Below are 23,632 nucleotides of genomic sequence, written 5' to 3' on the forward strand. Positions count from 1 at the left end.
TTGGAATGGGCTGCCCAAGCAGGTTGTGGTGTCAATGTGCCTGGAGGTGTTTAAGAAGAGACTGGATGAGGCACTTAGTGCCATAGTCTAGCTGATTAGATAGGGTTGGGTGACCAGTTGGACTTGATAATCTTAGAAGTCTCTTCCAACCTGGTTGATTCTGTGAGCTCATCTGACCCAGCACAAAGGCTGCAGTGGCTCCCTGGTTTGGAAAACATAGCTCCCCAGGACTGTCTGCAAATAGACACTGTCAGCAGGAGAAACCAGCATTAAGGCTAAGGCAGCACTGGGTGATCAGGCAAGTGCCAGCTTTGAAGCCTTCTAACACTGCATTTAGGTGCGTCCTTGGATGGTGGTGTGATCCCAAGCTCAAGCAGGTACCAGTGGGAACATGCTTTCCTTCCCAACACAATTCTATATTGTTCAGCTGCAGGAACACAGGAAGTTTAGGAATTAGGAAGCTAGGGATTCTTCCTTATACACCAGTGTTAACTTCTTTCATGAGACATCTGCCTTGTCAGCCTTTCAGAGGATATTTGACATAACAACCTGCAAAGGAAACCATTACAAGTTGTTGGGCAGAGGCTTCACTGGAGTTGAAGAGGAAGTGAGATTTACTTTTCTGAATTTCTAGTTCTTGCTCAGCTTTGTTCAGCATCTTTGTTCAGCACGAAGAATATGGAAACCCAGAGAATCTGGCTGCTACCCCTTCATGGGATGAACCTTCTCAAATCTTGAACACAGAGAAGATGGACCTTGTCAGCAGAGCTTCTCTCCTCCCTCTGTAACCCTGCCACTTTTTGAGGGAGTCTCATCATTTGAACCTATCAAGCCTTTCTTGACATTACACTGGAGGTGGCTAAATCCCAGAATATCTGAAGGGATGAAATTTTGGGTTTTTGAACTTTGTTTATGTGCAGATTAGGAGCAGGGGGGGAGGGTTTGGGAAACCAGCCTGTGTGAAATTTCCCACTGAGCAGGCAAAGTGACAGAAATCATTGTGGAAATCCCAACACATGTAATTTCCAAAATGAAAGGTGCTCTCCAGGGATCACAGCAGCAGTGTTCAGAAAGCAGCTGCTAGTCAGGGTAAGAAGTGAAATCAGCAGCTGCCATGGCTTTGAGAGTCCAGACAGGCTTGGGGAGCCCAGAAAGCCAGCTGGACAGAGAGCCTGGAGACACTGGAACCCTCAGCCTAAGCCAGTTTGAGTAAGCAATGAACCTCTGCAGCCTTCTCCATGGCAGGAGGCCTGGCAGGCAGGCAGGTTTTGGCTGGAGCTGGGGTTGCATGCTGACTGCTATAGCGACGGAGGCCAAAATAAAGCCAGAGCCTCCAAGGCTTCCCTGCTCTCAGTTTCAGCATGTTCCTCAACCCCCCGTTGCCCCAGGACTGCTTTTGTAGAGGATTTTGTTCTGAAGCTGTGGGCTTTGGGACCTTGGGCTCCTAGACAGAAACCTCAGAGCAATGCCACTGCAGCCCACCATGGCCAGGAGACAGCACTGTAGGTTTAACAGACAAGCAGAATAATTTTGTACCTTATTTCTTTGGAAACAAGGGAGCTGAGCTCTGAAGCAGTGCTTCCATCCTGGCCACAGGGATACAGTGTGAAAGGGCCTCAGAATGAGCAAAGCCTGGATCAGCATTTCACAGACTCCGTAGATGCTTCTCTACAAAGCCAGAAGAGGCATTTGCTATCATGCCATCCATCCTATGGCTCTTAGCCCTTCAAAAGAGGATAAAACCTCTTCCTATTCATCTTAATTATCTTGCTCAGGCCAAGACTGGTATTTTCTTTCTAATAACTGGGTTACAGCACATTAACAACTCTCTGTACATGATGTGTCACCTGGAAGTGAGCTAGTAGAAGGAGAACAGTGTAAGAACTTGCCCAAACCTCAAGGGGTCATTTTGCATTTGACTTCAATACCACTATAATTAATTTTTTTTTCAAGGTCAGTGTTCAAAGGACCCAATTAAAGCAGGTCTGCAAACTGAGGAACCATGGCAGTCCTCAGTCTAAACTGTCAAGTAAGCTGGTGCACAACACATGGAGGTTTGTAAGGTGGTAGAGTCGTGTCCTTGCACTGCGACAAAGCTGTACACCCAAACCATTGTGGAATGTCTCCCAGGCAACTAGGGACAGGACAAGAGGGCATGGTATGAAGCTGCACCAGGGGAGGTTTAGGTTGGATATTAGGAAGCACTTCCTCACAGGAAGGCTGATTAGGCACTGGAATGGACTGCTCAGGGAGGCAGTGGAGTTGCCATCACTGGAGGCCTTTGGGAAAAGATTGGAGGTGGCACTTGGTGGCATGGTTTAGCTGATCTCATGGTGTTAGGTCACAGGCTGGACTTGATGATGTCAGAGGTCTTTTCCAGCCTCAATAATTCTGTGATTCTGTCCTGCTGAGAGGTAATGATTCCATTACAGATCCAGACTGGCACAAACAACAAACATGCTAAAACTGCATTCTTCTGGAGCTTGGCTGGAGACTGAGCCAATGCTCTTATCTCTGACAGCAGCCAATATCAGTTTCTCTGAAGGTATTGTTTTCTCTGCTGCTTCTAATTTAATACTTCTGTAAATAGGAGAAATTCTGTCTTCAGGGAGGTGGTGTTTAGTCTGTGAAGCAGGGCTGGTGACTCCAGAGCCCTTCCCCAGCAGGCAGTGTAGCAGTGCAGCAGATGCCACTCCAGAATGCAGCACCCATCGCTGGAGTGCCTCCTCTTCATCCGCCCTGGTGCAGTACATGGGGAGCATTGCCTGAGCAAACAGAACAAACCATCAGTAGACAAGAGGAAGTGCTGCAGTTCACATGCAATTGGAGTTCCTCTCTTTCCCATTGCACAAGATAAATTCTTTTACCAATGGACCAAGCTCATTGTTCACACTCAGCGTGAGCCCCACGTGCCTATAAAGCACAAAGTGGTGGGAAAATACCGTGGCTGCTGCTCACTGATCGCTGCACATTTTTGTGATAAAACTGTTTGCAGGACTATCAGGATGAACTCCAGCTGACTGCCCGCAGCCCAGACGGTATCCCATGTAGCCAGGAACTAACCCTTGGAGCATTTCCTTCTCTCCTCAGGCTCTGCAGTCAGGAACACTGGCTGGTTATCTGCACATCTCGAGTGCTTCTCTGTATTTCTTTAAAGCAAGACAAAGAGGCATTCAATAGGGAATTTGCCTGCATTATTATAGCTCCTGCTTCTGTTTTTGCCATTACCACCTATCAGCTCTGGTTTTGTTCCCCAGACAAGTTCTTTTCATACTTTCCAGATCATTCAAGTGCCTGCACCCAGTGCCCCAAGAAGGCTGAATAACAAGGCAGTATGACTTTTAAAGCAAGCAATTATTTTTGATTCCTCTCTTTTCAGATCTGTAAGGGAAAGAATGAATTAGAGAAACTCATGGAAGATTTCTTGTTGCCACTGACACATGCTGGCTCTGAGCCTGTCCAGCACTTGCATTTCACATGAGTATGAAAGTGGATGATGGCTTTTCTGTAAGGTGATTAACAGTGCTAGTCCACTTTCATTCTCCTCACAGAAAGGAGTCAGTTCTTGCAGAAGATCTAAACCCAGAAATATTCCTGTCAGCCTGCAACAGGGAACCAGGATATCCTCAGCCAACATTAGCTCATCCAGCCTTGTCCCAGGCTCCCAAATGTATAAAAGGTTCATAGATGGAGCTATGTTTTGGGGTCTGACACTAATGACTGTTGCCACCTGAAGTAGCTTATATCAGGGTTAGGTTCTTCTGGATGAAGATAGAATAGAATAGAATAGAATAGAATAGAATAGAATAGAATAGAATAGAATAGAATAGAATAGAATAGAATAGAATAGAATAGGTTGGAAAAGACCTTTGAGATCATTGAGTCCAGCCTATCATTCAACACTACCTAATCAACTAAACCATGGCACCAAGCACCCCATCCAGTCTCCTCTTAAACACCTCCAGTGCTGGTGACTCCACCACCTCCCTGGGCAGCCCATTCCAATGGCAAATGACTCTTTGTGTGAAGGATTTCTTCCTAACATCCAGCATCAAAGTTCATTTATTTCAAGATTGTTTTCTTTTCCACTTCTGTTGGTCTGGAATACTTCCAGATATGAAATCTCCACAGGTCAGTGTCCCACCATTGTCACCAGGAGTCTCTCTCACAAGAAAAACACAGCAGAAGTTGGTAGTTTCCACCGAGTTCTGACGGAATTGAACTTATTTGCTCTCCTTCTCAGCTCTGTTTTTTGTCACCTCTCTGACATCTCAGCCTACAGCCATCAGTTTGTTTTTCCTGTATCACTGACAACAGAGTTTGTCTTGCATCCGTGCCCTGGAGCATGTGATGGGTCAGGATCCCTGACATGACTCTGGTGGGTGTGAAGGGAAGCAGGGTGTACTGGAACCTGTAGGCAGCTGCAACATCTAATAGGAGATCTTTTGTCTTCCCCTACCTAAGTATGACACAGTGAAACTAGGACTCTAGCTTTATCCTCCTCAGTGTACCTTACTTGGATGTCAAAGCAGATAGCTTTTGTCACTTTTCCCCTTGCTTGCAATGACAGAAAATAATCCTTTCTTGTGAGTCTACATCTGGAGTCTGAAGCTGGATGTGAAGGGAATTTATCCCTGCCCTAATTCTACTGCAGCTCTGCAGCTGCCACCCCCATGCTCCTGGTCACCAAGATGTTAAAAGTGTGCTGCTAATAACACTGCATCTGCTCACACAGAGCTCCTGCTAGAGCTCTTTGTCACTCTGTCCTTGCACTTGAACTGCCTTTTCTTTCTCTCTGGATGATGCTCATATGAGTGTCTGATACTTGTGCTGATATTAGATTTCACATTTTGGTTTTGCTTATGCTGTATCTCTCCAGGCACAGTTCACATTAATGCTGTCAGTGGAAAATGAGTCAGTGCTTTCAGAAACTGCAGTCTTGCGGCCCCAAATGCTTACCCATGAGAAGAGTTTTGTGCTGATGGCCAAGGGCTCTGAGGCTTGAGCCTGGGCTCACTGGGGCTGTAGGAGTTGATGTCAGTTTGCACATTTTGTTGCACCTTAAGAAGGTTTCCAGCGCTTCCTATGCATGTCAGTGGGTACAGAGCAGCTGACAGGACACAGGCACAAACACATCTGAGAGAATCTCAGTCAGACTCTACATAATCTTACTTTGGTGACAATTTCCCTCCAACACTTGTTTCCAGAGGAGCCATGAACTCTTCTGGCTTGGCTGACCATGGAACATCCTCTCTGTTGTAGGCCACCCTTAGGTGCAGGCAGATCCACTGCTCATCTTTTTTAGCCCCATTGCAGAGCTTGACCTGAGGATGAGAAACAGGACTAGGTCCTAAACTTCTCTTGACATCAGTTTCTGTTTGCATCAGAAGTCCCTGGCTGTGTTGCCATGCAAAGGCCTTTATCACACAGAGCAGCACTGCGTGTTTTGGACTTGTGTGGAGCACAGTGTCTTACCACACCTTCCACACTATGTCTGGAGGCATCCCCTGATGTCTCCTGCTTTAGCTGTAAGGACAGGAGGCATTGCAAGGATCCTGACTGTAGTGGAGAACAAAGAACAGTGCGACAACTTTCTAGGAAGGGGTTTTTCAACTGAAAACAAAGCCTACTGACTGGAAATGCTCTCCATGTGATTCTAGCCCCTGCCAGGTCTCTTGGCAGTGCAAGCTGCCAGCCTTGCTTCCCTGTTTTCCCCCTCTGATAAGAGATGTCAACAGTCAGTAGCACACCTCAGAGGCTCGTGGGGGCTTACGCAGGAACTCAGCACACAGGCGACAGGGGATGGCGAAATCAGCCCCAGCGCAGGCAGGGCCCTGCTGCCATGGGACAGAGCACCCACAGAGCACCAGCCTAGGGAACTGTTTGCACTTCGGGGAAGCAGGGTCAGATGGTGGCAAGCCTCTGTCCAAGGCACAGCATGACATGTAGATTGCGTGGTTCTGGCTCCTCACACCTGGCTTGGGGTTCATTCCCATTTGCCCCTCGCAGGCTGGCTGTGGCAGAGAGGTCACTGCTGCAAAAGCCAAGGTTCAGAAGGGTTTTGTAGGCTCTTCACATTTTTCTCCTTCTGGAACATGGAGTCACTTGGCAAAGGTGTTGTCAGGGAGTCCTGAAGCTACTGAAAGCTACTGAACTTCATGATGTAGATCAGCGTTGCTCACAGCTATTTTTTCAGGCTCCACATGCAGGCATCTCTGTGGGCATCAATGTTTCTTCAGAGGGAAGTGCTTTAAAATGAAAGCTGAGGCTGTGACACAGTCAGCTGAATCTCAGCAGGTTCTGGCTCTAAACTATTAAAAGAAATGATATGTATAGTGCCAGGTGGGTCTTTCTCACCTTCTCATCCTTAATCCTCCACCAGTTCTGCAGACACTCTTAACTTGGTTAAAGTCCTTTACATGTCTTTGCTCTAGCCAGACCAGCTGTTTGGAGCAGGGAAGGAACATGATGTAAAAAAGACAGAAGGAACTATAGAAATTATTGGTGAAAGCCAGGCAAGAATAAAAAGTTGTAAAAACTATGGGCAAAAGGACACCTCAGATCCTCTCCTTCTGAAATGAAATCTCAGGCATCAAGGGACAATAAAACTTGAATTGGGCCATTAAGCCTTCTGCCCTGTAAGCTCTCATCTGGGAGGCTCCAGGGTAGTCAGGGAACTGAACAGATTTGATTCCTGAAAGACTTCACTAGCACTGGAGAGTGTGAGCAAAACTACCTTGTGTTGGCTTTTTTGTTTTCTCCACCAAGGTAAACAACACAGAATGATGTCTATTGGAGTGTTCTTAGAGACACTGATGTGGTGAATTTCAGAGAATCAGAGAATGGTTTGGGTTGGAAGAGACCTTCAAGACTATCTCCAACCCCTCTGCCATGGAAGAACACCTTCCACTAGACCTCATTGCTTAAGGCCTCATCCAACCTGCTTTGGTATCCTTGATAGTAAGAGAATTGTGAATGATGCTGTGAGGTGAACCCCTGGCTCAAACAGCCTGTGCTTCATTATCTTGAGGGTGCTTTAACCAGAAATTAACAAAGCATTTTGACACAGTAAGAAGTTCATTAGCACCCAGCTGATCCTCACTCAGGGAATTGCTAAGCACAAAAAGATGTTGCCTCGCTAAATGTCATTAGCCAGAACATTTGCCCCCGTGATGTCGGGCAGAGCACAGTGAGCACATGGCAGTGACAGGCAAGCCACAAGTCAAGGCAAAAGGTATTAACCCTGCACCACAAAAGCAGTGTATGGGTCACCCAGCTCTTAGCCCTCCCAGCACCTCTGTGCTGCAGACTTGAAAACAGAGGCACAAAGAGGAGGCTTGACCACCCCAAAGGACATGCAACGTGCTGTCTCTAAGGACCTTTGGAAATGTTTCACCCAGCACCCACTCTGCAGCTGACTGTAGGCAGCAGTAAAAAGGTGGTGCCCACAAGGGTCTTGCAGCCCCACATTCAAATCCACTTTTCCATGTCTTTGTGGCGCGTCTTCCAGCCAAGCTGCCCACACACACCCCTCCAGCCCTGCTTCACAACTGATCAAACAGGCTGATTGCTGCTGCAGCTCTCGCTGGCTGGCTCTGCTCCTGGAGTAAGAAGAAGGAAAAGTCACTCAAAGCCAGGCTGTTTTCATTTCATTTCTTCAGGCTGACTCATATTCTCCAATCCCTTGTCCTTGGGGAAGATACAAGGAAATGATGTAATTCATTTGTTGTTGTTATTGTTATTGTTGTTTGGGTTGGGTTTTTTTGGTTTTGTTTTTCATGCTTTGGACTTTTTCTTTTGGCATCATCTGCACCAGGTCTGTTTTTTAATCCATCTGTATGGACTATGCTAAAGCAAAGCCTTAGCTGTCTCGTTGCGTGCTCACTGGTGATAGGGATGAGGTGGTGAGGATAAGGAGTACTGATCTCCATGACTTACCAGGCGACCCATTAACAACTAGTCAGGAGTTCTGCAAGCCTCCATTAGAGATCAAATGTCAAAAGGCTGACCAAGTGTAAATTTTTAAAGCCTGATAAAATTTTAACCCCCCCAAACACCTGTCTGAGAGGTGCAGTTGTTCTAACTCCTGCATCTCTAGGCTTGTTGTAAACCTGGCATGAGAGGGAAGCTACTTGACACTTTGTGTGAAATTGAGAGGAAAAAAAATCAGAAACAACAAGGAGATGCTAAAAAGCAGGGTATAAGTTTCACAAACAGCTCCCGGTGTTTTATCAGACTCAACTGAGACTTTACCCTTGACGACCTCCAGCCCAGGTTAAAAACTGCATCTGAAGCTATCTGTAGTGTCTGACTATGAGGAAACTTCTAGTTTTGCAAAAAAAGAGGTGGAAAACTTTGCAAACACGTCTTCTGATCAGGAAACAAATCCACTTGTGCTGATCCAGGGCCAGAAGTAGAAAAGGAGATAAGGTAGAGAGCTCCCAGGAGGAGGAAAATCTCAGACTCAGGAAGGAGCTGAGCAGGGCTGTCCCTTAAGGTTCCTAAGCTGGAATGATATTTCAAGGCCCAAGTGCAAGAGGTGTTCTAGAAGCAGGTTTTGCTGAGCATCTGACATGGCAGGGGTTTGGAGCCACAGCTAACTGACATTATAATTCCCTGGGAAGCAGCAGCTTCCAGCTCTCTGGGAAAAATGTCATCTGGAGATAGGAAAATTGCAGGAAAATTCCACACATGATTAGTGGAAGTTGGACCAAACCAGGCAGCACACAGAGGTGGATGGCAGCCCTTTGCAAAGAGAAATCTTTCCTGCTCCAGCTGCTCATTCCAAATGAGAGCTCCGGTGCTGTGCCACCAAAGCTGGCATGCTGGCCATGCCTTGAGGGCAGCAAGCTGGCAGACAGTTCTGAGTATGTACAAATGCACAGCAACAGGTGCCCAGAGAGCCTCCAGGTCACAGTGAGGAGGCTCTCAGGGAGCTCAGGCACTTAAATGGCAGCATTTGTCCAAATATCCTGTGGTGCCTACAACTTTAGGTGCCACCATTCCCTTGGCAACCAACAAAGCAGCCTGGAAGGCAGATCATGGCTATGATCCATGGTGCAAACATGGGTGCTTTCTCTTAAGCTTAAACAGAAGCTGGATGGAAGTTCTAACAGCACACAGCATGAACTTGAGGTGCTTTTTTAAGTGACCAAATCCCTTTAGGGGTCAGCCCTCAGTGGAAGACACTCCAGAGTACCAGTGTCAACCAGTACTCAGCACTGGTTAGGTCACACTTTGAGTGCTGTGTCCAGTTCTGGGCCCCTCAGTTTAGGAAAGATGTTGAGTTACTGGAACGTGTCCAGTGAAGGGCAACAAAGCTGGGGAGGGGTTTGGAGCACAATCCCTGTGAGGAGAGGCTGAGGGAGCTGGGGTTGCCTAGCCTGGAGAAGAGGAGGCTCAGAGGAGACCTTCTTGCTCTCTATAACTACCTGAAGGGAGGTTGTAGCCAGGTGGGGGTTGGTCTCTTCTCCCAGGCAACCAGCACCAGAACAAGAGGACACATTCTCAAGCTGCACCAGGGGAGGTTTAGGCTGGATGTTAGGAAGAAGTTCTTCACAGAAAGAGTGATTGGCCATTGGAATGTGCTGCCCAGGGAGGTGGTGGAGTCACCATCCCTGGAGGTGTTTAAGAGGAGAATGGATGAGGCCCTTGGTGCTATGGTTTGGTTGATTAGATAGTGTTGGATGATAGGTTGGACTTGATGATCTCAAAGGTCTTTTCCAACCTGGTTAATTTCTATTCTATTCTATTCTATTCTATTCTATTCTATTCTATTCTATTCTATTCTATTCTATTCTATTCTATTCTATTCTATTCTATTCCTAATTGCCATAGGAATCCTCTTGTTTAGCAGTCAAATGCTTTATCCCCTTTCTCTTTACATTCCTCTCTGTTGACTTTCTGGATACAAGCATTGACTCCAGCCCTGCCTGATCCTTTGTGGAGAACAAATGCAAAACTCATACACACACAGGAATTGACTGAGAAGCTAACCAGCTTCTTCCACACTGTTTCAGGCTATATGTCCCAGAAGGCTGACAGAGGTTACCTGGAGAGGCTTTATGCAAAAGTGTCCAGTTTGGAGCAAAAAGCAACTGGGGATACCACCCAACAAGGCTGGGTTTGCCTGTGCCAAACCCACTAATTATCAAATGAGTTGTCAAAGAAGATGTATGTGTTAGTCCTGTGAGAGATACTGCAGTTATGTGAAGTGGGGAGCACAGCAGTCCTTTGTGTACATTTGCTGGTACAGTTTCTAGTTATTTGGCAATGATCCTCACTTTAAAAGGTGATCTGGGTCTAGCTCCCCCTGCTCATTCAACAGCTTTTGAGGGTTGCTGCCCATTCCTTTCCCACCACACTGACACTGATGCTGGTTCTAACAGTGCTGATGCTGACACCAAATGCATAAACTCAGCAGAGTACTGCAGAGCTTGTCCCAAGCCATGCAGATGTCTCTGGACTGAGCTTCACTGCTCTGATGCAGTGGTGAAATGCTGGGCTCAGCCCTGCAATAGGCCAGCTCAGACCCAGGAGAAAAGCTCTGCTCTACCTCTGAACTGTAACATGCAGCATGGGGACCCAGCTCCAGCTCTGGGCACCAGTAGTGTCCCATCTGCATACTGGTGTTCATCCAGGGGTGCAGGAGAGCACAGGTGACAGAGACCATCCTGCTGCTGTGACAGCGTTAGAGCCCAGGGTTCAACATCTAGTTGTTGGGTACCAGACTGTCTGTCTGGGGACTAGAACATCTCTCTTACGAAGAAAGGCTGAGGGACTTTGAGGGTCCCCTCCAATCCAATGCAATCTGTGAATCTGTGACTTGGGGCTTCTTGGCTTGGAGAAGATGACTGAGGGAAGATGTCATTGATGCTGATCAAGGATGGGTGTCAGGAAGATGTGACCAGTCTTTTTTCAGTGATGCCCAGTGACAGGGACAAGGGGTAACAGGCACAAACTTGAATACAGGAAGTTCCATTCAAACATGAGGAGCAACCTCCTCTTACTTTGAGGGTTCTGGAGCAGGCTGCCCAGAGAGGTGGTGGAGTCTGTCTCTGGAGACATTCCAAACTCACCTGGACCTGTTTCTTTGTGACTTTCTCTAGGTGATCCTGCCTTGGCAGGGGGCTTGGACTAGATGCTGTCCTGAGGTCCCTTCCAGCCCCTACCATTCTGTGACTCTGTTAAAGCTTCTCCCATGTAATTGTCTTCGTACCTAGGCAGAGGGGAAGCACAGAGCCAAGCTCCTCTCAGCAGTGCTGTGCCCATTACAGACATAGAAATCGCTCTGTTTGGGCTTACTGGTTAGTTTTTCTTCCCTTCAGTTGGTGCTGCAGCCTGCAGTGACGAAGCTGTGGTCCCAGACCCCCTTTGTCATGCAGATCAGCGGTGGTTGTGCCCCTTTGTCCCCAGCTGAGGAGCACTGTGTCCCTGTGTCCTGGAGCAGGTTGGCTGCATTGTCCCTGTGGCTCTGCACTGCTGGGCGCAGCGCGGCGCAGGGCGTTGAGTTCGTGCATGACTGACGCCGACCCGGACAACTGCTCTGACCCCCAGCAGATGGTGGTGCAGGGGCTGCACTGATCTGGAAGTAATAGCATGTGCCATTTCCTTTTGTCTGGCACAGACAGCCAGCCCCCGCCTGCCCTCCCCTGCGCCGCAACAGCTGGATGGGCAGCGCCAACGCCGAGTCCCTAACTGTCACCCAGCCCTCCCCCTGGCCACCAACCCCGAACCTTGGGTGCTGAGACTCCGCTGACACCAAACAGTGGGTGAACAACACATGGTTCCTTCCAGTGCTGACAAAACTCTGCGCCTTGGAGCGCAGAGCAGCTGCCTTCCTAGAGAAAAGCGAGGAAGAGTTAAAAATATCCCCCACCCCCCCCCAGGATGAGGCTCGGCGGTGGATCTGCCGGGTTTTAACCTCTGCGCAGAAAAAGCCGGGCTGCAGGAGTCAGAATGAGCTGAGAGGTTTTCACTTCCACAGTGCAAATAGCCTCTACTGTAGCTCAAATAAGTTTTGTATTTTGTTTTGGTATTTGTTTTTTTACCGGGCTCCAAAAGAAGTGTTTGTTCTGAAAGGGAGGCATACAATGGGGGAAGGTCCCCAGCTGATGGCTTTTCCCGAAGGGCACGGGAGATTTCTTGCTTCAGAATGACGGTGGAGAAGTTGGTACTGGGTTTTGTAAGGGAGAGGCCAGATTTTCGTAATTCATTGGATATGAGGTGTCTCACCAGAGGTCAAAACAACAACTTATAGCATGTTTGGGTTAATAATTATCCACTCTGTGGCTGCTGATTTTCCCAATCACCGTAACATTGCCCTGACAGTCCAGAAGGGAACCTCTTTGGGATGGATGGATGGAGTAGTTGCTTCCTGCCCTCCTCCCCCAGCCCTGGACATGGCTGTCAGAGAGAGGGGCTGCAAGCCAGCTGCGCTCCAGCTGTTGCGTTGCTGGCTGCTGAAGTGCTGCTGCAGGACCTTCAGCCACAGGACAAAGAAAGTCTGACCTGTAGAGCCTGAAATGAAGAACAAGGGAGGGGCAGGAATGATGGCAAGGAAATCATAAAATCATAGAGTGGTTTGTGTTGGAAGGGACCTTCAAGATCGTCTAGCTCCAACCCCTCTGCCATGGGCAGGGACACTTTCCACCAGACCAGGTTGCTCAAAACCTCATCCAGACTGGTCTGAAACACTTCCAGGGATGAGGTGTCAACAGCTTCTCTGGGCAACCCTCATAGTAAAAGCCTTCTTCCTAATGTCCAATCTAAATCTAACCTAAATGCATTGTTTTTTTCCCTTTGGCCTTTCCCCCCACTCTATCCCAGCACAATCAGCTCTTGAGGATTTCACACACAAGCCCCTAGCCTACAAGCCTGTGTGCACACAGTCTCAGGCTGCGCCAGGGGAGGTTCAGGTTGGATATTAGGAAGAAGTTCTATACAGAGAGAGTGATTGCCCATTGGAATGGGCTGCCCAGGGAGGTGGTAGAGTCACCATCATTGGAGGTGTTCAGGAGGAGACTTGATGTGGTGCTTGGTGCCATGGGTTAGCTGTTTGGGTGGGTTGGATTGGTTGATGGGTTGGACGCGATGATCTTGAAGGTCTCTTCCAACCTGGTTTGGTTTATTCTAAATAAAGGTTTGGTTTATTCAAATGGTCAGAGTACCAGACAGACTGGGTATGCCTTTACCTTGCTTCCTTCAGAGCAATCTCCCTCTTTCTGTGCAGGGGAAACTCGTCCTGGCTTTGCCCCTCTCAAACTCTCCATATCAGTGAAATATTCTGGGGTGTGGGGTGCTGAAGTTTCCCAGGTCTCACCACAAGATTGCTGTCAGGTCACAGCCAGCCTCTGCCCTGGGCTGTTGCCTGAGATGCCTATTTCTCGTAATCTGACATTCAGAAATTTCATCCCAGACCTGAGAAATGAGCTCATGTCATTTGCTGAGACCAGCTTCAGTTTTAACAAGCTCCCATCTCTGGAAGAAAAGACAATGCTAGGAAATGCCTGTTCCCCTCTGGTGTGAAACCACCTCGCGTTCATCACCCACCAGGGCTGGGCCAAGTGCAAAACATTTGAATTGCTCTTTATGTGACATTCCATGAAACTTACTGCTCAGTCTGCATTCTTTCCAGACCTTGCTGCTCTCGTTCCTACTCGCACTACCTCGAAGGACAAACACTTACACAGAAGCAGCTTCACTTTCCTGACTAATCCCATCAGTTTTAATGAGTCTAATCGCATGAGTAAAATTATGCATGTGCTTAGCTCCTGGCAAGGTCAGTGCCAATAATGAGCAGAAACACAGAGAGTGAAGCCAGGAGTGCCAAGAGTGGCTGCTATCTGGAGTTCTCAAAACAAGATACACCTGTCTGGAACATGAGAAATGAGATGCTGATGGCTGGGATTAAAGAAGAGAGTGTGAAGTCTGAACCAGGGCTGATGATAAATCTGTAATTAATTACCATCCCTGACTCGTCTGCAGTTACTTCCCATACAGTTGTAGGCTCATTACCTTAGTTATGACTTATCTGTTGATCCATTCATTTATACAAAGCTCATCAATATGATAGCCAAGCACTAATGAACTTTAGCATTAAAAGGTCACCTGTAATTCTCTAAAAGGAAAAACAAAATCAGGAGGTTATTTTAATCACAGGTGTCAGCCACCCTGGATCTGAGCAACAAAATGTTCTCAGGCAATGTGGATGGAATTTATTTTCATTAATTACTGCCAGAAATAGTCTTTCTTTCAGGATGAGGGTTAAGGAAAATGGGCAGAGAACAGCAGAGGTTCAAAATGAGAGTGGTGTGAAAGTTAGACTAAGTCAAGTGACATTTGTGCAACTGTTCTTGACAAAAGGACTAATCCCAATAGCTATCAACATGGCAGCATTACAAAGTAATCATTTTGGGGGGACTAAAAAACATTCTGTTTCAGAACTGTGTAACTTCCTCCATGTTTGTACTAAAGCAACAGCCCCAAACCAAGCATTATCTGCAGCCTGAGGCCAGGGGCAGTCTCTGTAAGTGACACAAAATCAGTTTAACTTCTTTGTGCAGGACCGACACAAGGTTTGGCTGGTGCTGAATTCTCCCAGCAGTCTTGACATGGTGCCTAGCTTTCTACCTGATGGGAAGCCATTGATTTCCTGACTCCTCTCTCTGGCCACAGCTAGGGAAATTCCCGTGGGCACTACCTGAATGTAGAACTTCTGTCTATGTGTCCTCCCATTCGACATCATGAGCAGTTGTGACTGGCACCTGGGCTCTTCTAGCACACAGTAAAGTGAGTTGGTTTATGTCAAACAGGATTTCAGTGGTAGTTTTATCAAGGGGGTTGTGGTCTTCAGAGTTGGCTGCTGAGCGTTCTTGTACCTTGTTGCAGTTAGTCTGGAATTCCTTAAGCACTATATCCAGCAGAAAAATGTCTATAATCCAGAGTCTGGGATTCTCCTGTGTTTTGTTGAACCAAAGGAGTTCTCATTCTTTGGGGGCTTTTCCAAACCCACATTTTACTTGCCAGCAAAGGTGAAGTATGTCAGCACGTGTTTGCTCAACGAGCCTCCTGGATGGGAGAGCAGAAAAAGCTGAAAAAGCCAGCTCTGACTCAGTCACTGCACCACAGCTTGGGTGTGAGCACATCTCAGCAGTGTGGATGGTGAACTGATGAACTGCACAAAGACAGCTGTGCTCACACTGCTTCAGAACTGTGGTGCTGCACATTCAATCTGTATGTAGCTATGAATTAAATCATACATGATTTTAGTCAAATACAAGGTGTCCCTGCCCATGGTGGAGGGGCTGGAACTACATGATCTTTAAAATCCCTTCCAACCCAAACCATTCTATGACTCCATGAAAGCATCTAGAGCCAGATCATAATCTTTAACTCTTCCTTTTGCTTTGTTAGTAACTCGTGATAATTCACAGTCTGACTTCAGTCTTTCCTGCCCTCTTGATTCCACTGATTTCCATTGGTATGCTCTGCTCAGAGGCAGTCCTACAGGGAGCAGACAGGCTGATGAGGAGCTGTGTCTTCTCTAGCACGTTTGGAAACGATTTTGACAGAGTTTATCCTGCTGTGCTCCCTGTCAGCAGTGGCTCTGCAATCCTGCATCCTGTGGTTTGACTTGGAACTGGTTTGGTGGGTACTCATGCTGACCATGGCACAAGGTCAGGGCAGCATGGGAGCATGAAGGCAGCCTGCTGAGCCTCCACTTCACTGGTGTCTGCAGTGGTGAACATGGGGTGCAGGGACTGGAGGTGCCTGCTGGGTGGTGGGTAGGTTTGTCCAGGGCATCTCACTCCCCAGCTGATTCACAGGCTCACTGAAGGCTGGTGGTACCCTGAGGATGAGGAGGCTAATGGCACCAGCACCACTGCAGAAGAAGGCTGCATGTGGAGAGCAGGGTTGGACAGGCACTGTGTGGAGGTGTGGGGAGCAGGGCTGTGCAGGGGGCTATGCCAGGCTCTTTTTAGAGCCCAGTACAGCGAAGGACAGTTTGCATGCAGACAGTAGGAAAGCCTCGCCTCATGGAAAATCACTTTCAGGGATTAGGTGAAGAGCAAAGTGTCTTGGCAGTGTGTTCTAGAAAAGCATTTAAAAATGAGAGCTTACAGAAATCAGTCATCAGGCCCTTCACACTGTTAACCTACATAACCACGATGCTATTGCTGTTAACCTCATCTTCCCTCCCCCTCTTCCTTCCTATTTGCTGCACTCACTGCCCGCATCTCGCCTCTACACCATGAAAATGCTCTGTGGAGAAACTGTGCTGGTGTGCCAGGCACACTGGGATGAGACCTCAGCACAGCTCCAGCTGTTGGGAACCACCACACCAAGGCATACCTGAGCCCTAACTGCCACAAAGATGCAGATTCAAGTCTTCCTTTTCGCTGCTTCCACGTCAAGCAGCAGAGGCACTTTTGACAGCCAGCTGTCCAGTCAGAAGCCGGAGTGACAACTCTAGCTGGCACATGCACCCAGCGTCAAATGTGAGATACCTTCTGTGGGCAACTGCCTGCTTATTTTCTTTCCTAGACCTGTGGTTAAACCACACTGAACATCCTGTGCTGATAACATTCCAGCTGGGCTGTCTCACAGTGCCTGCTGTGAGAATGTGTGATTTACACCAGCAGATACAAACTGCAACACCTCCAGACAAACCTGCTGCCTCTGATAGAGATGCGGATAGCTCTGTGGTTCTGCTACCTACTGTGCTTCTCAAGGGTGCTGGGTTTCACAAAGAGCCAGGATTTTCCAAGAGACACTGTGAGGCACTCAGCTCAGAAGGGGACTCCTTGCCTGTCCCTAACATGCTCACACTAAGCACATAAGAGATGTGGAATGCTCCTGCACAAATGGATGTAGGGCTACTGTCTTTTTTTGCCTCTCTCCAAGCTGTGAGGCATCTGCCAAACCAGAAGCCAGCCAGCAGGTCAGCTAGTGATGTGCCCAAAGGAGTGAGCTTAGGCAGAGCCCAGAGTTGAGGAGACAGCTTGCTCTAGACTGGTTGAACAAGCTGTTGAAACCTTCAACCTGGTTATCACAACTTGCATTCAGTGTTCCCTGTTCACAGATACCCTTCTGCTCCAGAGCTGGCTGCCTGAGCACTGCTGGCCAGCAGCTCCTTCAGTGCCAAAAGATTTCCTGTTTAGATCAAGGGTCTAGTCCCAAATTACTTCATGGACTCTTGTTAGACTTCCTGTCTTTTCTCCTCTCTCCACCCCAAGTAAGATCCTGGGAGGACACAGGAGTCCCATGAATTCCCCAATGAAGCTGCTGGCACCCACATGGCATGGGCATGCAGACCTGGCTCTGTCCACGTCCACTGGTGTGGGTAGGTTGTAAGCAGGTGGTTCTGTGCCCCTGATTATCAGTGTCAGCAAAATGCACTTCCTTTTCCAAGAGCCTTCCATTTGCAAAGGTGGCTGATGGTTCTGAGGGTCTGGCTGGAGCCACCCAGCAGAGCATCCTCCTGGAGAAGAGAGAAGCCCAATGCTTGTTGAACTCATGCCCTTCAACGGTGCCTCCAAGTCAAGCTTCTCACATCACCTCTGAAGCACTGGGACTGGCTCAGAGACCTTCCCCCAGGCTCATCAGGGCTCAAATCCAGCTCTCAAGATGTTGATAGCAAACACACCACCTTGTACTCACATTTGCTTGTCCACCTCTGCTCTGGAGGCCATCACATTCATTACAGACCAGAAAGTGGGGCCCAGTGTCCCCAGGTGCTGGAGGCTTTCAGTGTCCAGTAAAGCCAACAGGAATCCTCACTCTGTGAAACACAAACTTTGAGCAGCAAGAAGAAAATCCAAAGCGTGAACAGTATTAAAAACCCTTCTGTGGTTTTATTCTCTTTCCTTCCACCAGCTGCTCACATCAGTCCAGGCTATTGTTTTTGACTTGAATGGCATCCCTGCCCTTTTGAACTGCAGAGTGTTTATCATCAGAGAGAGGAAAAAAACATTCAATGGCTATTTGTTTGATAAGGTACCTCTGTCAGTGATGGAAAGGACTACAATAGCTTCTGTAATTATTAATTCTTTGAATGGATATACCTGCTCCAGCACCAGATTAATCTGGTTATGAATCAGAATGCCTTTGCTCCAAAGTACTGAGCCCAGGCCCTGCAGGTTACCGTGTGCTGTATTTTTAGCTTTTCCAGCTTGACTCAAAGCACACCAGAAGAGGGGCCCCAGAAAATGACCACCTCAAGGCAGCCCATGGCAGACATCCAGAGCCAGTTCTTAACAGCACAGAGCTAGCAGCGGCTGAGCTCATCCTTCAGCCTTGAGAGGGCAAGAGAGAGAAGATGGCTTTAGGAAGAGATTTCCGAAGGGATTAGGAGCTGCGCTCTGCAAACAATGCAGAGGATTTCCAGTGTGATTGTGCTCTGCCGAGAACTGTGCCCACGAGGGAGCCAACCAAAGGCCACTCACATCTAACAGAGAAGGGGAAATGGCCACAGGGAAAGTCCCTCCATGGCAGCAAACAATAGCTGCTTGTACAGTCAGTGGAACTACAGCAAACTTTGTCGTCAGGCAGTCTCTTATAACATGATTTTACTCAGCTGAGACATTGTTCATTGAGTGAGGACGAGCAACAGAGAGTGTATGTGGCAGAGAAACCCAAAGCCATCCTCAGGGGATTACTGAAAAGGCATCTTTAGTCCTGATTTAGGGGACAGCTGAAGTACAGAGGGAAGGAATAAAAATGATGTGGGGTTTGGAATCTCACCAGATCTTTACATCGTGTTGCATTCGCGCTTGGAATGAGACTGACATGTTACACCAAAGGCATGGAGGCTGAACAAACAGGGCAAAGCCCTCCACATGAAAGGATTACTTTTCAAACACACTTCTGCTAGACAATCAGACCCTCACCTTTAAATGGCAGTGCTCTCAAATGAATCCAAAATTAGAGTCTTCTGTTTTACTTTCATTACATCAAAATGTTGGAGCACATCCAGGTGATGTCATTTTGCAGGTACCTTCTGTTCCCATTCAGCCCCCTCTGTCTGAGCTGTTGCAAGGTTTGCTTTCCTGGTTGGAGTCTCAGCAGACTCAACAATTTCTCTTTGCTAAACAGCTGTTATCTTATGCATTTTCCTTGCAAATGACAAGAAAATTATGTAAATAGGCTTTTCATTTATTTCTTTTTCCAAAGGATGTTAACACTCCTGTGTCAGAAACACTTCAGTCTGTGCCTCTGGATGCCAGACTTCTACTGTTAGGAGGACTGCAGATCTAGTAGATATACCTCCAGATTCCACTCTTCTACTGTTAGTTTTTACTCAATGCATGAAAAATAATGTCTTTCCCATTTCCCATTGGCTTCTGTGTGAATTAATCTTTCAACTGGCCAAACAGGAATGGTCCAAAAGAGTGCTTGGTCTGTGCTGCCTGACAGAGCCACTGCAAGCGATGACAAATGCTACCTCCAGGTGTGGTGTTCCTTACAGCTCTGGGAGGAAACTCAAGTTGCTCAACAGCTGTCAGCTTGATTTGGTTGGGTTTTTTTTTGCATGAATTAGGTACTTTGGACAGAGCAGGTACAACACGTACTGACAAACCTTCCACAAAAGCTCTCAACTCCTAAGAGGACATTAACTTCATAGGATCACAGAATTGTTTTGGTTGGAAAAGCTCATTGACTCAAACCATTCTCCAACTCTGCCAAGGCTGGGGCTACACTGTGTGCCTCAGCACATCTCTCTGTTTAACAGCTCCAGGGATGGGGATTCAACCACCTCCATGGGCAGCCTGTTCCAGACTTTGAGAACCTTTTCAGGGAAGAAGATTCTTCTCATGTCCAACCTTAAACCTCCCCAACTTCCCTATCTCTTGATCCTAGGAAGACCAACCCCCACCTCACTCCAAGCTCCTTTCAGGGATTTGTTGAGAGCAGGCTCCTTTGCTCCAGACTAAACCCCACTTCCCTCCACCCAGTCCCCAGACCCTTCCCCACGTTTGTTGCCCTTCTCTGGCCATACTCCAGCCCCTTAATGTCATTCCCAGCATGTGAGCCCCAAACCTAACCCCAGGACTCGAAGGCCCTGCCAATCCCTGCCCTGTCCGCGCTGCAGTCCCGGCGACTATCGAGGCCACGTGTGGGGCGGACAGGCCACGGGGCCGCAGCCAGGTCCCGGAGGCGGTGGCGGCAGCGCGTGCCGGGCCCGCGGGTAGCACGAGGCGGGCGGCCCCACGCACGCTTCCCGCGGGGAAGGCTCAGAGCTGTACGGAGGGAGGGGCGGCAGCGGCCGCCGGTTCCCCTGATCAGCACTTGCGGCTGGCCCTGCCCCACCGCCAGCGCCGGAGGAAGGTGCGACCGGGCGAAGGGAGTCCCGGGCGCAGGGAGTCCCCGGCGCCGCTCTCGCGAGAGCTGCCCCCTGCCGCCCGTCGGGGCCCGGCTCTCGCGAGTGCCGCGCGGTTCCCACGCCCGGGCTGTTGTGTCTGCGGGGCGCGTGTCCGGGCGCGCAGGCGCGGGGCGGGCGCCGCTGCCACCGCTCTCGCGAGAGTTGGAGTTTGGCGAGAGTTTGTGGAAGATGGCGCCTGTTGTGACAGGGTAAGTGCGGGGGGTGCGCGCCGCCGCGCCGCCGGCCGCCTGCCCCGGGTCGCCGGCCCAGCGCCTCCTGCCCCTCGGCGCCTCTGTCGCCGCGTCGGGGAAGCGGAGGCTGGCCTCCAGACAGCCCGGCGGCACGCCCCGGGACGCAAGCCCCGGGGGGCTGGGGTCCCCCCGGGTTGGGCACACGGGAGGAGGCCCCCGAGCACCGGGTGACGGGCGGCGAGCGGCCGGGCTTTGCGGCGGCTCCCCCGACGCGGAGGTACCGCTAGGGTAGGGCGCTTCCTTTGCTCCCTTTCTGCCTGGCACGGGCTGAGGGGCCGGGACTCGGTGTAGGGTCCGTGTTCATCCCGGCTGCTGCGGGAGGGTCCCTCTCTGTGGGCTTCCCGGAGAGCCGCGGAGCCCAGCCTGGAGGGGACGCGTGGCTGGCGCTGGACGGTTCCTCTCTCAGTCGCCTCCGGTCACTTCGCAGTAGGAGCAGGACCCCTGGGCTGCTTTGCCCGCAGACCGGGATCGCCCGGACAAAGGCTTTTGCTCTTGTGGCTGGGGGGGCTTTGAGCGCAGCGCTTTTGCCCAGCCTCAGCCCGCCTGGCACGGCTGGGGCCATCCGGAGCGCCCGGTGCGCGGTGCGAGCGGAGCGGCTCCGTCTCTGCACGCTGCGCCGGACCGCGGCCGTCCCCGGGCTCTCCAAGCCCTGCTGGCAGGGCACCGTTCTCTCAGACTGGGGGACTGGGGATTCCCTGCTCCCCTCCCTGCACACCGTACCCAGAGCTCGTCTGAGCCTCAGCTGCCCTCCTCCAGGTGCTGCGCTTCAGGGTGGCAGCCCCCGTGCCCCAGTAAGCCCCGCTGGAGCACAGTGAATGATAGGGAAGAGGTGTCATCCCTTTGGCCTCGCTGGGCACACTTAGTCACGGCTAGCCAGCCAGCTGCAGCGTGTGTCACCGCAGCGACTGACAACCTCCTGGCCACCTAACAGCTGATGAGGAGCAGCAGCTCCACCGCTGGCACACAGCACGCAGGCTCACCTGCAGCGCTGCAGTGCCCATCGCCACCCTCGCCACGGCTTGGAGTCTGCTGCCTCTTGTAAGTGCCTTGCCCTTCATTTCGGACACTGAGCACAGGCGGCCCCCCCTCTGTGTGGAGGGCACAGCCGAGAACAGGCAGAACGGGCCATTTGTGTGCTCCACCTGCTTGCTCCTAGGGCAGTCCTGCCTGGTGGAGGTACTGCTGTGTCTTTCTGAAGCCTGAACCTTGTTTTATGATTTCACAGCGTGTCTGTGACCTTCTGTCTTCCCCGTGGGATTACATTGTCTGCAGCATGGGCTCTGTGGTTAGAGAGCAACAGCCTGCTTGGGGGTGGGGTGGAGTTGGTGGTTGATGCTTTTGTTCTCATGAAGAAGGTAGCACTATGCTATTTTGTTGTTTTGTTTGGCTGCAGTGGTGTTCCCAATTCCTCACTCTTGTTTGCTGAGAACTAAATCGAAGCTTTTGCTTGATTTCTCTCCTGATAAAGGCAATCTCGTGGCTCGTGCACATTTTCCCAATTAAATGTTCTTTAGGGAAGCTTGTCTTGTTTGTTATGGTTCCTGGAGTGTACTGTTTTAGAGGTTAGAGTTTAAAGAAGGGAACAAAGGCTTTTAAAGTTTGATACGGGCAGCAGTCTGCACTCCAGCTTTTCCACGTTTCTGTTTACTCATCTGAGCATTTGGGCTCTGTTTCCTTTTGTTTATTGATTATTGCAGCTTTGTCAGAAGTGTTCTCATGCTTGTGACGTGACTTTTATCCTTCCTGGAGATCTGTTAAAATGTTGACAGAGGCAACTGCAGGTTATTTGTTTGTTAAAAAACAAATGGTCAATTCATTGGAAGGAGTCTAATGCTGAATTTATTCTTCAAAAGCTGTAAGTCAAATAACTCTCTGAAGAAGTGGTCTTGATCTCTAATTCTTCTAAACATTTTTGGCATTGCTAAAATGAAGTCTGTTAACTATGGTTAATGTTTGTATTTAGGATGATTATGTTTAGGAGCCTACCTTTATGTGGCCTGGTTTTGGAGTGTTCCATTGTTGCATTGTCTGTATTAGGATGAAAAACTGATGGATCTACAGTATCTGATTCCCCCCTACCCCCAAATGCTCAGTAAAAGTAATTTGCTTCATCAGCTGTTCTGTAAAAGCTGTCTTGGACAGGAGGAAAGTGCTTGGAATAAAAAAAAGGTGTGTCTGAGGGGTGTTGTACCCCAGCACCATGCTGTGTTCTGAGGGCAGCTTGCAGTCCTTGTGGTGCTTCAACTTGGAGCTGAAGCCTGGGGCTTTCCTGCAGCCAGTGTAAGCTGAGTGTGACAGCACAGCTCTTTTCCCTGAGACAACAGTAAATGGGGGTGCAGAGGGTTATGCTTTGTTGGAGTGGAACAGCAGGAGCTCCCTGCAGCAGGTTTGGGGACAGTCAGGGTATGTGCCCAGTTTCTTGCTGGCAGCATGTGGCACACTCTTACTGCTGGCATCCCAAGGAAGATGTGGATCAGAGCTGTTTGTGTGTGCAGTGTGGCTGACCCTCAGCCGCACAGGGGCAGAACTGGATGTGATGAGGACGTACACAGAGATCTGAAAATGAGTTGCTGTTTGAGCTGCTATTTAAAATGAAGTGGATAATTTATGGCTGGGATAATAGGATAGTATTTTGGGGTTTTGTGGAGTATTTTTGGTTTTGCTTGTGAATGATTTAGGGAGACTCATTGTTTAAGATCACAGAACTACTGAAGTTAATGGCTTGCAGTAGTGGAAAGGAGACTGAAGCAACAATAGAGTAAGACCTGTGTTTTGTCCGTGCTGAGGCTGAGCTGATAGTGAGGCATCTGTGTGGAGAGAGGAACATGCTGGGGACAGACAGGGGTGATAGATACCAGATAGAAACTGTGATTGATGGCAGGGAGTTAATGCTTGAATTGGCATCCTGGCCCTGGATAAAGTGAAGGGAAATGGAAAAGGGTGCGGGACAGAAACCTATTAAATGATGCAATGGAAGCAGGTGAATGAGGAGGCTCTATTGGGAGGACACGTGGACAGG

General features: G+C 49.3%; 1 protein-coding gene across 4 annotated transcripts in view; it reads left to right on the forward strand.

Moving 5' to 3' along the window:
- The window catches only part of RBPJ (recombination signal binding protein for immunoglobulin kappa J region), a 164,273-nt gene that overhangs the window by 86,299 nt on the left and 54,342 nt on the right, over positions 1–23,632 (forward strand). The window contains exon 1 of one of the 4 annotated variants that reach the window (XM_068137528.1): positions 20,539–20,571. The exons of 2 other annotated variants lie outside the window; for them this stretch is intronic. In XM_068137528.1, coding sequence (XP_067993629.1) covers positions 20,552–20,571 — 20 coding nt within the window. In that variant the 5' untranslated portion in view covers positions 20,539–20,551. Of the gene's footprint in view, positions 1–20,538; positions 20,572–20,817; positions 20,842–23,632 lie in introns of those variants that run through there. One more of the 4 variants, XM_068137531.1, reaches the window with a different exon arrangement.

This window comes from Melanerpes formicivorus, unplaced genomic scaffold (assembly GCF_026170545.1).
Source record: "Melanerpes formicivorus ecotype bairdi unplaced genomic scaffold, bMelFor1.0.p_v2 SCAF_4, whole genome shotgun sequence".
NCBI classification, from domain to species: Eukaryota; Metazoa; Chordata; class Aves; order Piciformes; family Picidae; genus Melanerpes; species Melanerpes formicivorus.